General features: G+C 52.9%; 3 protein-coding genes across 3 annotated transcripts; 2 read left to right on the top strand and 1 right to left on the bottom strand.

The window, feature by feature from the left end:
- Positions 1–2,404, bottom strand: JCM15063_000499 (uncharacterized protein; the record flags this gene model as incomplete). The annotated part of the gene is made up of 6 exons (XM_076678417.1): positions 1–177; positions 264–389; positions 476–1,044; positions 1,105–1,329; positions 1,392–1,509; positions 1,589–2,404. The coding sequence occupies 6 exons, from the start codon at positions 2,402–2,404 to the stop codon at positions 1–3; spliced, it is 2,031 nt and encodes a 676-aa protein (XP_076534400.1).
- A 6,697-nt stretch (positions 2,405–9,101) lies between these two features.
- On the top strand, positions 9,102–13,240 carry JCM15063_000498 (uncharacterized protein; the record flags this gene model as incomplete). Its single annotated transcript, XM_076678416.1, has 12 exons — positions 9,102–9,144; positions 9,209–9,426; positions 9,508–9,713; positions 9,772–9,851; positions 9,914–10,413; positions 10,487–10,704; positions 10,772–10,917; positions 10,983–11,197; positions 11,269–11,457; positions 11,535–12,434; positions 12,512–12,605; positions 12,669–13,240. The coding sequence occupies 12 exons, from the start codon at positions 9,102–9,104 to the stop codon at positions 13,238–13,240; spliced, it is 3,381 nt and encodes a 1,126-aa protein (XP_076534399.1).
- A 692-nt stretch (positions 13,241–13,932) lies between these two features.
- Positions 13,933–14,504, top strand: JCM15063_000497 (uncharacterized protein; the record flags this gene model as incomplete). Its single annotated transcript, XM_076678415.1, has 3 exons — positions 13,933–14,202; positions 14,273–14,341; positions 14,406–14,504. The coding sequence occupies 3 exons, from the start codon at positions 13,933–13,935 to the stop codon at positions 14,502–14,504; spliced, it is 438 nt and encodes a 145-aa protein (XP_076534398.1).
- Positions 14,505–14,628: the final 124 nt, after the last annotated feature.

Raw genomic sequence — 14,628 nt, 5'->3', positions numbered from 1 at the left:
CTAATCATCGATATCGATTAAACGTTCTTTCCATTCTGGCCACCCGACCCCTTTGCCCATTGCGTTCACTTCGTCGCGAGAGAGTGGACATTTGAGTCGGATCCCATCGAGAACTCCTTTGTCAGTTTTCTCTCCACTCGCTTTGAGCAGCAATCTCAACGAGATCAACGTTTGAACCTGAGGAAAATCATTTCGGAAACATCAATTCTTTTTTAATGTCTCTGACGATAGCCGAGAGGTTGATCAGTTTAAACTTGACTTACAGATTGATGTACCGCGATCGATCCAACTGAAAACTCGCGTCGTTCATCAACGATCGATTCAAAAATCGCGATCAATCGTTCGTATGCAAAAGGTTTTCCTCCAGACATGAACGCTGCCAAATTCCCCTGTAGTTTCGAAACGCACAAATCAATAAGCACCAAGTATCTTCTCCCGGGAAGATAAGCGGAGGAAGAATCCCGGGATTTCGTACCTTTTTCTTGGAACTTGAAACTCCAGCTTGAATTTTGGTCGCTCCCCGTTTCCCTTTTTTCCCTTTGCGAGCGATCCCTTCGAGTTCATCAACTTTGACAAACATTCTGACATCGGATTTGGGTGGGTTGTGAGCGGCTAGGAATGCCGCAATCAACAAGAATCGAGAAACCGTCGGAAGAGATTTCGTCAAGGAAGAAGTCGCGACCGACTTGTCGTGAGATGTTGAAGAGACCAACAGGGAAGATGATGCAGGGGTACCTCCGAGCGGTCGAAGCGGGACTGGCTCGTACTCGTTGGAATGGCTCGACACTTTCATAGACTTTAATGGAGATTGATCGACCGGTTCGAGATATACGGGAGCTTTTGGCACTTCTCGAATCGAACCCGAGAAACCGTGTTGTACGCTAGAACCGCTATGGTTTGACCGGGGTTGACTGTTCGGGTCTAGACATGTTCGAGGCTGATGTGCAAGCGAAGTCCGAGGTTGACCCCACTGCGAGATTGCTGCGTTGAGGTAAGGTTGAAAAGCAACTTTGAGTCGATCCATTTGATTTGGCGGGATAGGAGCTGCAAACAAGTATTTCACGTGAGCGTCAACTTGATGATACAAGGAGATTAGAGGCTTACGATTGCTACCTTCGACCACTTCGACACATTGCGGCCACAGCTTGCAGGCCCACCACGTGAGTTGGTCCAAATCGTTCCCGATCGAGCTCTGCATCGACATGGACAGCAGCGACAAAAAGGTACTGAAAAGGTTCGAGAGGTCCTGCCGAGATAGGCGAGAATCAGGGCGTGGATGTTCAAATAACCGAGAGGAGGTGAAGCGCGAGGCAAGTAGTGACAGCGAAGCTGCGATTTCACCAGCGAGTCAGTACATGACTTGGGCAGGACGAATCCCCGAATAGACTGACCGTCTAGTGGAGGCTCTAGATACTCGAGCACGCAGGGAGCTGCGAGGCCCACGAGTGTTTCTCGAGATTTGTGATAAGGCAGCCGGGAGACGGTAATGACGGTGAACGGAAGTTCTGCCTGCACAGAGGCGCAAGGGGCGTCAATTGGAGTGATGAGCGGCGTATGAAGCGAGATATTTGTTCTCGGTGCTGCTTACTAATTGCGACAGACGGTGGATAGTCGAGGAAAACGTCATGCCCATGCCCGTCTCTTTCGCTGCTCCCGACAGAGCACCACCTCCGCCTGAACCAGCTGCGAGGTCTGCAAGAAGCTCTCCGTGTTCGATCACGATATATCGCCGCTGTCGTGCCTTCTCTGGGTCTGGATGCATGGACAAGGCCATTCCGGGCTGAAAGTCAAAGTCGTCCGTGGCTATTTCTGCGTCCGATGTCGAGAGATGGTAGATGAGCGTGAGAGAGTGATGGAAAGCTTCGACCGTATTGCGAATAGGTGCGAGTGTGGTCTCTGGCGCAGGCGGCGGAGTCGAGAGGTCCCATTTGAGCTTCCAATTTGTCCTATCACCGCTCCCGCTCGTCAAATCGTCTTCACTGTCACTGCCGGTCGTACGGTGTGACATCTTTCGTCGTTTGCGCATACGCCCTTCGTCGGTTTCATTTCGTGATTCGACGACTTTGAGGCCTGCAAACTCTCTCGCGTCTTCCCAATTGCCGACGCCCATCTCTGCTTCAGACCAAGTTTGCTCCCATGCCACGAATTGATTCAGGACCTGATCAAAGAACTGCTTGGTCGAGTGAATGTCCTCGAGGTCGACCCGAGCGATTTTGGGTAGCAATTCGGATACAGTCGGTTGACGGTCGGATTCAGATGGTCGAGCAAGGTGTGCACGTAGGATAGATACGATCGAGTCTGCGACCGCATTGGTCGACGTTGCTGGCGCGTGAATGAAGATTGAGCCCGGTGGAGACCCCGAAGAAACGAGCGCGTTGAGCTGCTGCAGGCATGTCGAGACCATGCCTACAGGTGTACTGAGCTTCGAACTGCCGACCGTTCAGCTACTTTTGCGTTGTGCAGAGTCTTGTTGGCTGATCGAAAGTCGGAGAACGCGCGGAGAACGCGGACGCGATGAGCGTCACCGTTCATCCCTCATTCGCCTGGATTGCATCGAGCAGGCTGATCCAATCTGCATTCGACTTAAACGCGTGGTCGCCACCTTGATTGACCGCCAGAACCCGAGACAGAGGGGCGAGCCTGAATCGGCAGCCGCTACATCTCCGAAACCGAGCAATGTCACGATCATCACCTCGTACAGATGCCAGTAGCTGCTCGAATGCTTCCGAATACACCACATTGTACGACGATCGCGCGATGTCAGCCAGATAACGTGATCCTCGATGATATGCTCCGGATCCATCTGCTCGCTACTCAAAACGGCCAAAGGTTCGGTCGGCTAGCTTGACAAACTCAGGACAAGATTGTTAACAAGAGGGTGACCAGCCTGTGCATACGGCAGAGAGAGACAGAGCCCAAAGAATAGATTGCGCTACATAGAGGAGAAGTAGGTACTACGTTGGCGACGGGACAACGAGTGTGCAATGGAGTGCTGGCCGTTGTCGAGTTGGACGAGGGCATTCACGTACTCCAAGTTGAGGTTGTCGTGGGATCCGACGAGCTGAGCATGATAACCTAGTACCTCTAACATGGCCTTTTTGTCTTCAATGGCCTGATGGCCAGTTCGAATGGCGTACGCTGAAGGTATGAGATGGGGTTCAGCGTCCCGCATCTGGCTCCAGAAGTAGGTTCAGCAGTTCGTTATACGGTTAGGGGAACGAGATAAGCTGACAATCTTGGAGAACTCGCGGAGGAGGAGCACATATTTGCACACTCCCTGACCTGTCTCTGACATGGAGAGCAGCACCGCGGCTGTCGCTTCTGAAGCGTACGCAAGCCGATCTGAACACCGCCAAATGAAGAAAACTCAGCTTAGCATTTTGTAGGGTCTGCGCTTGTAGAGGACAACTTGCAGCAGTTGATAATCGGGTTCCGCGAACTTTTGTCGTCCAGGGTTCTGGCAAGGCTGGGGTGACGAGAAAAAAACCGGAGGAAGCCTTTGCAGGCTGTATACCACGAATGAGCCAACCAGCTGGAATTCGCCAGGTGCACAATACTCACCCTCTGCGACTACAGCAGTATACGTCAGACAACTGAGCGGCACTAAGTGATGAATGATGCGAAGTTACTCACAAAGCTCAAGATACTGATAATTAGCGCTCAACTTTGCCTTTTGAACCAGCTCCAAGAAGTGCTCGAGTTGCTGCTTGTAGATTCTCTCGTACGTAAGTCATTCCCGAGTAGCGGGGTAGAGAGGCTTCATTTACCGCCTCTCGGAGGTCATCGCGAGCTTCGAAATACGCAAGCCCAAGCTGCACAACGCCGTGCCATTGTTGCACCAGAGGAGCGACAGCTTGACGCATGTCAGGCGATGGATCGGGAAGCAGTGGCATTCGTGGCAGACGAGGGATTGATAAAGACTGTCACGAAGAAGTCAAACAATGGTCAGTATCGCCAGAAGAATGGGAGGATCTTGGCTTTCAGAATCACGAGAGAGAGAAAGCATCTCTGCTTGAAATTGCAGGTTTTGCATGTATTTTCCGAGTTTGATTGTTTCGTGCAACCCTTGTGCACCATGTATGGTGATCTCTTTGTTGAGCGCTTCCTGGACTTCAGTCTTGCATTCCTTAACTGTGTCGAAGCAATAACTCATCAGCCTTGCCTCCAGGCAGACTAAGCGAGAGCGAGGCTTACCGCGTTCTTTTCCTGTGGGAACATGAATGGGCTCGTGGCGATTCACACCGCTACGAGGCATGTTGACCGTGACGAGCGAAAAGAGGTGGGATTGGAAGGAACAAACGCTCTCGTCTTGGCTTCAGCCCTAGGGAAACGTTCGTTCGAGGGGTTTGTGTGTAGGTACACACCGGGGTACAAAGGGGAATGCTCAGTTCTCGTTCGGCTTGCGGGCCCAGCTTGACCGAAAATGGCCAAAGTCCTCCGGTTCCGCGGACAGCCATATTTGACTGTCGTCATGGAAGACACGAGAATGGCCAAGTGCAACCGCTGACTACTATGCGTTTCTCGCGTGAACTTCGCAGCTCAGCTAGAGCAACTTGTCAACACGAGAGCGTAGACCACCAGGCCATGGCGTTGCCAGGCCGGCTAGGCGTGATTGTCAAGCTTCATCGCTTCATTTGCCATGAAACGTATCTGAGACTCTCCCACTTGATTAGACTAGTCTTGCGCATCGTCCAAGCACTGGCGCCGGAGGGAGATTCGGGGGCCAGATCAGTTGCAATCTATCGTTCCGGCTCTTCGAAATGACAGGACCAAAACCGGATACCGGTTCTGCCCGGTCGGAGGGGCCATAAGATCGAGCTCAGGCCTTCGAGTAAGCTGTTCAAAATGGGCGGTCCTAGGTATCGCAACGCCATAGCGAAGGCGGACCAGCCTCTGCTCCACGGCAAAGAGACATAGCCCAAAAAGCTTCATTGCGTTATACCAAGGTGAAGTAGGTGGCATGTTGGCGATGAGACAATGAGTGCGCATTGGAGAGCTGTTCGAGCTCGACGAGGACCATTTCATACGCGACATTGCGGTTGACGGGAAATCCGGCGAGCTGAGCATGAAAACCCAATACTCGCGCTATCGCCTTTCTATCGCCGAGATCCAGACCGCCAACATCAAGATCACGAAGATCGTTCGCAACAGGGATGAGGCCGTGATCGAGTTCCCGCATCTGGCTCCGGAAGTAGGTTCAGTGAATAATTATACCGGCAGGGGAACGAGAAAAGCTGACAATCTTGGAGAACTCGCGGAGGAGAAGCACTTGTTTGCACACTCCCTGGCCTGTCTCTGAGATGGAGAGGAGCATGGGCGCTCGCTCATATGGACGGTCGCAAAAGGCTTTGGGGAAAGCTGCAAGCTCATCTGAATACCGCCAGAAAGCGTTCAAGTCAGCACTTGGAAAAGATATGCGCCTGTAGAGGAGAACTCGCAGTAGTAGATAATTTGTCTTCGCGATTCAGCTCGGTTCAGAATTCTGAGAAGGCTGGACTGTACACCAGATGGAAAGATGTGGAGGAAGTTTCTGCAGGCTGTACACCGTGTTTAAGCCCACAAGCTGAGATTCGATAAATGCACAATACTCACCCTCTGCAACTGCAGCAACATTTTCATACATAAGCGAGCGGCACTGAAAGACAAATGTGGCGAGCCTACTTACAGAGCTTGAGATATCTTTCGCTCGACTCTGCCTTTTTAGCCTGCTCCGAGAAGTACTCGACTTGCTACTTGTCATAGTCTCCTGTGAGTGAGTGGTCTCTCAGCGGCGCATTAGAGCAGTTTAACCTTACCGCTTTCAAAAGGCGATCCCTAGCCACGAAGTACGCGATTCCAAGCTTCAGCTGCGCAACGCCCTTCCATTGCTGAACCAGCGCATCGATATGCTGATTCGTGGAATGCGATGGAACGGGAAATCCTGTCTGATCCCTCGCGAGCGCGGGATCGGCAAAGACTATCGCAAAGAATTGTCAAACTATGGTTAGTATCACCGGGAGATTGAGAGGGTTTCGGCTTTCAGATTCACGAGCTTGAGAAAGCATCTCTGCTTGAAATTGCAAGTTCAGCAGGTAATCTCCGACTTTGAGTGTTTCGAGCGGGGCTTGTGCATGACGTATTGTGATCACTTCGTCGAGCGCTTTCTGAACTTCTTTCTTGCGTTCCTTAACTGTGTCGAAGCAATAACTCATCAGCCATAGCTTCAAGCAGGGGCAGTGCAAGAGCAAAGCATACCGCGCTTTTCTGCTGTCAGTACAGGCGTGGGCTCGTGACGAGCCAGCCTGTTACGAGGCATTCTGGGCGTGAGGAGCCGGAGGAGCAGAAAGAGGGGTGATTGTGAGAGACAAGCGCTGTTACTTGTAAGATCTTCTACGATGGGGGTTCCAACGTTCGTCGAAGGGGGTTAGCGTTTGTGTGCAGGGGGCAGCAGAAAGGGGGATGCTCGATCCTCGTTCGGCTTGCGGGCCCAGCTTGACCGAAAATGGCCAAAGTCCTCCGGTTCCGCGGACAGCCATATCTGATTGCCGTCACCGTCATGGAAGACACGAAAATGGTCAATTACAACAGCCGACTGTCATGTGTTTCTCGCGTGAGCTTTTGCAGCTCGACTGGAGCAACTTGCCAACACATGAGCGTGGATCTCCAGGCGATGGCGCTGCAAGGCCGGCTAGGCGTGATCGTCAAGCTCCATCGCTTCATCTGCCGCGAATCGTAGCTGAGACTCTTCCACTTGATTAGACTAGTCTTGCGCATCGTCCAAGCACTGGCGCCAGAGGGAGACTCGGGGGCTAGATCAGTTGCAATCCATCGTTCCGGCTCTTCGAAATCATAGAATCAAAACCTGATACCGGTTCTACCCAGTCGGAGGGGCCATGAGAGCGAGCTCCGGCTTTCGAGCAAGCTGTCCAGTATGGGCGGTTCTAGGTATCGCGACGTGGTACCGAAGCCGGACCAGCCTCTGCTCCACGATAAAGAGAGACAGCCCAAAAAGCTTCATTGCGTTATACCAAGGAGAAGTAGGTGACATGTTGGCGATGGGACAATGAGTGCCTATTGGAGAGCTGTCCGTGCTCTGCAAGGATATTGAATTGGGCGAGGGCAGCTCCATATTCCGGATCGAGGTTGGATTCGGATCCGACGAGATGAGCATGAGAGGCGAATACTTGTAAAATTGCCTTCCTGTCCTGGAAGGTCTGACGGCATCCGACAAGGTCCCACGCCAAAGGGATAAGGGAGGGTTTGGCGTCGCGCATCTGGCTCTTGAAAGAGGCTTAGTCGTGATTCATAACGGCACGGAGACGAGATAAGCTGACAATTTCAGAGAATCTGCGCAGGAGAAGCACATATTGGCACAGTCGCTGGCCTGTCTTCGAGATGGAAAACACCATCGAGAATCGCTCGTTTGGAGCGTGGCCAAAGTCGTCGCGGAAAGCTTTGAACTGATCTGAATACCACCAAAAAGGGCTCAAGTCAGCACTTTGAAGAGTCTGCGCCTGAAGAGGACAACTCGCAAAAGGATACAGCCTTTTCACACGCTACTTGGGAATTGAGGATCATGGATGCCCAAGACAGATGATTTGTTGGAAAGTAATCGAGGAAGTTTCTGCAGGCTGTATATCGTGATTGAGCCCGCAAGCTGGGATTCGAGAGGTGCACAATACTCACCCTCTGCAACTGCAGCAACATTTCCTTAGATAAGCGAGTGGCACTGAAAGACAAATGTCGCGAGCCTACTTACAGAGCTTGAGATATCCATCGCTGGAGTGTGCCTTAGCAACCTGCTCCGAAAAGTGCTCGACTTGCTACTTGCCCGAGTCTACTGTGCGTGAGTGGTCCCTCAGCGGCGCAGTAGAGCAGTTGGGATTTACCGCTTCATGAAGGCGATCCCGAGCTTGAAAATACGCATACCCAAGCTCCAGCTGCTCAACGTGGTACCATCGCTGCACCAGCGTATTGACATCTTGAACTGATGCTGTATCGTGAGGAAAGGTCCCGATGAGTGGTCAAGATCTGGGTCAGTATTGGCAAGAAAGTGGAAGGAGTTTCGACTTTCGCGATTTACGATTTCCAACAAGCATCTCCTCTGCTTGAGCCTGCAAGGTTTGCATGTGTTCTCTGAGAGTGATTTCTTTGGATGCAAGACGTCCGCTGATCACTTTGTCGAGCGCCTCCTGGACTTCTTCCTTGCATTTCTCAACTGTGTCGAAGCGATAACACATCAGCCATGCGTTCAAGCAGAGTCAAGCGAGAGCGAAGCTTACCGCGCTCTTCCGCTGTCAGTACAGGTGTGGGCTTGTGGCGGCTCGCACGGCTACGAGGCATCTTCTTCGTGAAGAGAAGAGGAGGGATTGGAGGGAACAAACGCTCTCAGGGGAACCCAGCGATTGTCTGAGAGGCTTGTGCGTGGGTACACACGTGGTCACAAAGGGTATCTGGATATGCTCGGTTCCCGTTCGGCTTGCGGGCCCAGCTTGACCAAGAATAGCCCAAGTCCTCCGGCTCCGCGGACAGCCACGTTTGACTGCCGTCATGGAAGCCACGAGAATGATCCAGTAGACTAGTTGACCGACGAATACGTTCCAACTGAACCATCTTGCCAACACGAGAGGCTGGTTCCCGAAGTGATGGCACTGCAAGGAGTGATTGTCAAGCGAGTTTGCGCGCGATTGCCTTCACGATGAGTCGAGCCTGCGAAGCGACACAGCGCTGGCTTGCGTGTATACATCAATGTTCGAGGTCGTATTTCAGTGTCAGAGCAGCAATGTCAGAGGCGCAAAGGTCCACGGTCAGAACGAATGTGGGGCTCGCTGCTCGGCGGAAAAAGCAAAGGCAGCCAGCGTTGCGGAAGCACAACAGGCACCATAGTTGATTCGACAGCTCCGCGCGCAGGATTGATAGCCAGCAGCCAAGAGTCGGGATTAGAGGGCGATAGAGCGTCAGGGAGTAAGATCAAACAGTTCCTGATCGCTATCACTCGACCCCCGCCCCCGTCAGTGCAGCGATACCTTGCTACGCAGCACACTGATCTACGACTATCTGGGAGTGGGAAGCGCTACGAGAGGCTTCCCTCGAGGTGCTTGCGCACTAAGCCCTTCCGAGTGATGGTGTGGGTCGTGCGAGGCTCGTTCCACAACTCGCCAGCAGGCAAGTCTGTCATTCGATTATCGCTCAGCCGTACTGGGCGAGCTGACCCAACGGTCGTACCCAGACGGAACCGATGTTGTGCCGGCACCGACTTCTCATTACCTGCGTCCGTCCCGGGTATACAAGACGGGTCGAGCAGGAGGGTTGAGAGCTACGAGTAGTCAGGGAAAACAGGGTCCAGCGAGTCGAGACAAGCTCTACGATTACAAGATCAAGAGTCTCGCCATCAGCAAGGACGGTGCGTGGGAATGGCATACCGGCTCGACCGACGACTGGGACGAGGTGAGCCCGAGATTATTCTATTCTCATTGTGAGCACTAGCTAGTCCATACGACTGCTGACATATGACGTGTTCTACTGAAGTTGTACGATCCCGCGTCGTCCCCGAATCTGGAACCCTATCCCCTCAAGATGTTCCTGCACCGCAAACTCACGATGACCCGGAGAGACAGCAATGCAGAGATCCTCATTCCGACGATCGAGGGGGGCGGCACCACCGGGATCAAGACTTTCGAGGTTGACATCCGAGATGGCGACCATTTCCAGGACACCAAAGGCTACCATTTCACGCAAGTCTTTTCGCCTCATTGTTGTTGTCGCTTGCCTGACTCTCTTCTACGTACACAGCTTCGAATGGAAGCCTATAGTGATTTGCTTCTCGTCAAACGCGCTGAAGGATACTCATCGGGAAGTCGCCAAGTCACTCGGTAAGGTTCCCCGATCGCCCGTTGTTTTCGGTAATCGTAGCTTATACAGCTTGGCTCCCCAGGCATCAAAGTCTCGATGACGACTCCATCGCCGCAACACACGCACTATATTCTGCGGATCATCTCGCCTTCGACCAACGCCTGCATCTCTGCTCTTCTCGGTCTTCACATCGTCAACTCGACGTTCTTCACCTCGTTGCAGTTGGCAGGTACAGTGCCTCTCCTCCCTCAAGACGTCGTCCTTCCCGAAGCTCCCGCGTCTCTTGCTACTGGTGCCACAAAAGAGGAGCAACAAGTGCACGACAAGCAAGTCGCGCAATACGAGAAAGCAGTCCTCGCGCTCAACCCCGACATTGGGTCTTGTCCCGAAAAGTATTTTGGTCATTCGCCGCTCGAGATCGATTTCGACAACAACTGGCCCCAAGAACTCGGAGAGCATGTGCCGAAACCAAACCCAAAGTATCCTACCTACGATGCCAAGACCTGGAGTAGACCCAGGAAAGAGCGAGCGACTGTCTTTCAAGGGATTGGTTTTGTCGATTTTCGAGACGATGAATCTGCTGTAAGCTCTTTTCTAAATGCTTGTGTCATCGGAGAGACCTCCTAATTCCGTGTGTCTTCGCTTCTGAGCATAGAGTACGGCAGATGCTCGCATGCTTAATCTCGGATCGGGCCTCTACCACTCTTGCGATCTATTGCTCCGTCGGCCTCTTCCGGAAATTGAGGACATTGTGAACGACATTCATCGTTTCGCCAAGAGCAAGAAAGTCGCTGCGGACAAGCTCGTACTCGTCGCAGACTGGCAGAGTATGGAACTTGAGGTTAGGAAAAGGTTGAACGCGGTCAAACAGGCGTGAGCACAACCTTTTCCCCCCGATTTTAGATCAGAAGTTGACACTGATCGATGCTCTGTGGTATAGACTCGGATTGAAGAGAGTGATAAACGGCACGAGAGAGATCATTCAAGTGATCTACGAGGTTGACCCATCAAGCCTGTTCGAATCCGATCCAGATGAAGCAGCGATGGACCTCGATGAGGATGATCTGCAAAGTCAGAGTCAAGCGCGTACGTTTCACCCTTCCCTCGAACGGCTCTCTGTTACCGACCATCCTGACGATTTCTTCCGGCAGGCCAACCTCCAACTGCTACTGTCACATCTTCGAATCGAGAAATCACACCTCCTTTTCCTTCCGGTGGTGTCGGAGGAACCCATCCTGAATCGGAGTTCGGGGGAGCGGCGTCTGGGTTCCCTTCCGGTTCGACCGGTTTCAGAACTCAAGCTTCTCGAGATGACCACGAACGCAACCCTGATGAAGATACAGGCGCTACTCAGCAGCCCAAAAAGGTGAACGATATCCGTTCTTGTCACGATAGCCAGAGTTGCGATAGGCTGATATGGTGATCGTGGCAACGTAGCTCACTCGTCGAGCGAAAACGAGGAATCCGGAAGATCTCTTCGGGACCATGCTCTCGGTTGAAGACGATCTAGCAGCTCGAGGTACTTCAGCGTCTACTCGACTCGCTGGTCAGCGTTCGCAGGAAAGTGGAGGAGCGATCTCGAGATCTCGTTCGGCCTCGGTCGATCCCGAGGCGGTCTCTGCATCTGTACGTCATCTGCGTTCACTTGCGCCAGCGAGCTGTCTAATCCCAGACTGAACCTCAACACTGCATTTTGTGCGCAGGCTGGCGCTTCCGCTCCTCCGAGAACGACTCAACTGAAACGTCGAGTCAATCCAAATGCCGCGACCGCCGCACCTCCTCTCTTCTACGACTTTGACTCTCCACAGCGTCCTCCAGAAAGTGCACGAGGCGGCTTTAATCAACGGGAGAGTGAAAATCGACATCAGGAGATGGTCAGAGAATCCATACCGAGGGAGGAAAGGTTGCGAAGGCTGATGGAGGAAGACGAGAGAGACATTCAGACCCAGGCCGCAGGAGGAGGAACTAGTCTTCGAAGCAAGGGTAAGGAGCGTGAGAAGCGGGACAGGAGTCCGAGTGTCGAGGCATCTGAAAGCAGGGAGAGGAAGAAGAGGAAGGAAGCGAAAGACGCCGACTCGGACAAAAGACGCAGAGAGGTGAGTCAGGAAGAAGAGGCCGACGCATCACCGCCACCAAAGAAGCGAGCCAAGCAAGTCATCGTTTCGAATGAAACCGCACCACCCAAGAACAAGAAGGAGGCGGCAGCACTCAAGAAGGCAGAAAAGGCGGCGGCCGAGAAAGAGCAAGCTAGACTCCTTCAGATGAAGGTGTCGAAGCGCAAAGGTGCAGAGATTGATCAAGCCCTGAACGAAGACTTCAACGCGCTCAAGATTGTGAAACCGGTCCTCAAAGCAATGCCTGAACGACAGAGGAAGAAGATGAGTTGGAACGAGGAAGACTCGGATGTCGAACGCGAACGTCTAATCAGGGAAGATCAAGAGCACGACGACGACGAGATGGACCCCACAAAGTGGCGTACGGTCACTCAAGCCATGTTCAACGTGCGAGAACTCGAGATCGAGCCTCGCGAGCCAGCACTGCGACGCAACGATATCGAGCTGCCCGCTCAGTGGGCTGGTCGAGCGAATTTCAAGCGGTTCCGGGTGAGTTCTCCCGGCTTCTACCTCTCCGTTTGGCTTGCATTCCCTTGACGATAGTTTACAAAATTGCGTGAATTCAGCCCAAAAGCTCGACTGTACCTCGCGCTCCTCTCGCAGCTCGTCCTCAGATTGAACTCGCCATCCCGGACGCTGTCGATTTCGGTCTCGGTGAAGGTACAGCTTCCTCTTATGTCCAGCTGACGGAGACTCAACTCACTCTATTGACTGTTCTGATAGGATACGCTGGAGGCAAGAATGGACGCTCTTACTCGCAGATCCAGCACGAAGAGTCAGAAGACGAGGACGATGAAATGTACACCGAGCTCGCAATCGGTAAAGGCGGACCCAAGAAGGGCCAAGCAAAGATTGACTTTGGCAAGAAGCCGGCTGCAAGCAAAGCGAAAGCGCCCGCCAAGAAAACCACAGCCGCCAAGGGCAAAAGCAAAGCGAAACAGATCGTACCGGATTCTGATGAAGAGGAGGATGCCTTCTCGAGCGATGACAGCTCTCACACTCTCAAGCGAGATGCTTTGGAGCTCGACAGCGACGACGACGACGACTTTGGCGACAATGCACGAGGAAGCAAAGCATCGTCAGCCTCATCCAGGAGAAAGGCGGTCACACCCGTAGCCTCAACGTCGAGGCGCACAACCCGGAAAGCCGCTCCTCAGACCATCATGATTGATGAGAGTGAATCGGATTCCGATTCCGGCTTGACATTCAAGGTAAGCGCCACGGTCTCGCTCTTGTTGAGCCTTGAGACTGCGGATTCTACGTGGTTGCCTCGCCGGGCACGGCTTCGAGACTGATGTGTATACCAATGTTTGTTGTTGCAGGGCTTCGGCAGGAAGAGATAGACATTCCGGGAAAAACAGAGCGTTTCCGCTTGCTGACCGTGGCTGTGCAATCCGATCGCCGTCAACAGTCTAGACTTGGGACATTGGGTTGACTCGGGGAAGCCGAACGAGAAAGCCCTTTGAACCCCGAGCACTCTGACAAGAGAAGACAAAGGGAAGTACGACCTTCTCAACACCGATTCGTCCCGCCGAAAGCGGCACTTGCTTAGAACGGACGGGGTGCTGCCGTGGCGTGTATGGTGTCCCCTCCCGTGACCCAACGAAGAAGGGAGTTTCGACACAATCAGCGTGCGTATCGAATCTACGGTGTTGCACATGGGAGGTTCCCTTTGTTAAAGACCGAACCTCGCACCTCGCCAAGCCCACCAGCTGGATTCGACGTTGTGCGCTGATACCTGGGGGTCCGTACCTTTCCGGTTCCCTTTATTCGGCAATCGCGATTCGCCGTTGTTTCCTCGATCCCTTGTTTATCCGATGAAACGCCTTTCGCTCTCGAGAACCATCGTGCTCAACACTTGTCCTGCCTCCTTGATCTACCTTCCGTCTTAAACTTCCAGCCTCCTCTCACCGCGTGCCAAACGGCTTTCGCTCTTTGAGCCGACAACTCTCGTAGCTTTTGCTTCTTCCTACTCCTGCTCCTCCCCATGGCGACTGTCACAACCATTCCGATGCCGATGTCTCCCGTCCGGGGGCACACTCCGATGGTCTCGACATTTGACCCTTCATTCTCCCCCGGATCTTTGCACCTCGCTCCGTTCGCCGGCGGCAAATCTTCTCCTTCAAGCGCATTCTTGTTTCCGTCGTCACCTCAGATGACTTCGTCATCGATTCCGATGGGATCTCGGTACGAGACGGTACCCTATGACGGACCTGGGAAAGCGACTTATGTGCGGCAACCGACCAGAGCTCAACTTGTAAGTCACTTCTTTCCGGAATGACGCAACAACAGAAGAACCTGACCACCCGATGTTCGATGTCGTTTAGAAAGAGAACAATGGTGTCTTTGGGTCGCCAAATCGACCCTACTATTACAAATGTCCGGAAGACAAACCTGTGCGTTTGTGTCCCGGCTACTCAAAGTCTTCGAGTAACTTATGCCTTAGCGTCGGTTGATCAGTTTATCGACATTGATGGAAGACCGTGCGGAGATCGTTGGATCTATGTTGATCCGCTGGATGGCGAAGCGCAGACATCTACGAAATGCTGCATCATGTGAACGGACCTAGGCGACCTTTCTTCCGAGACCTCTCCGTTTTTTAGTGGCATTGTCCATCCCACAATTTCCCTTGTTGTACCGACAGACGTTCCTTCCCTTTTGGCCACGCATCTTGCAAACTTTG

This window comes from Sporobolomyces koalae (genome assembly GCF_050403365.1).
Source record: "Sporobolomyces koalae JCM15063 DNA, S_koalae_JCM15063T_v1_ctg14, whole genome shotgun sequence".
NCBI classification, from domain to species: Eukaryota; Fungi; Basidiomycota; class Microbotryomycetes; order Sporidiobolales; family Sporidiobolaceae; genus Sporobolomyces; species Sporobolomyces koalae.
The sequence above is the reverse complement of the archived record's forward strand: the minus strand, read 5'-3'. Positions and strand labels throughout refer to the sequence as shown.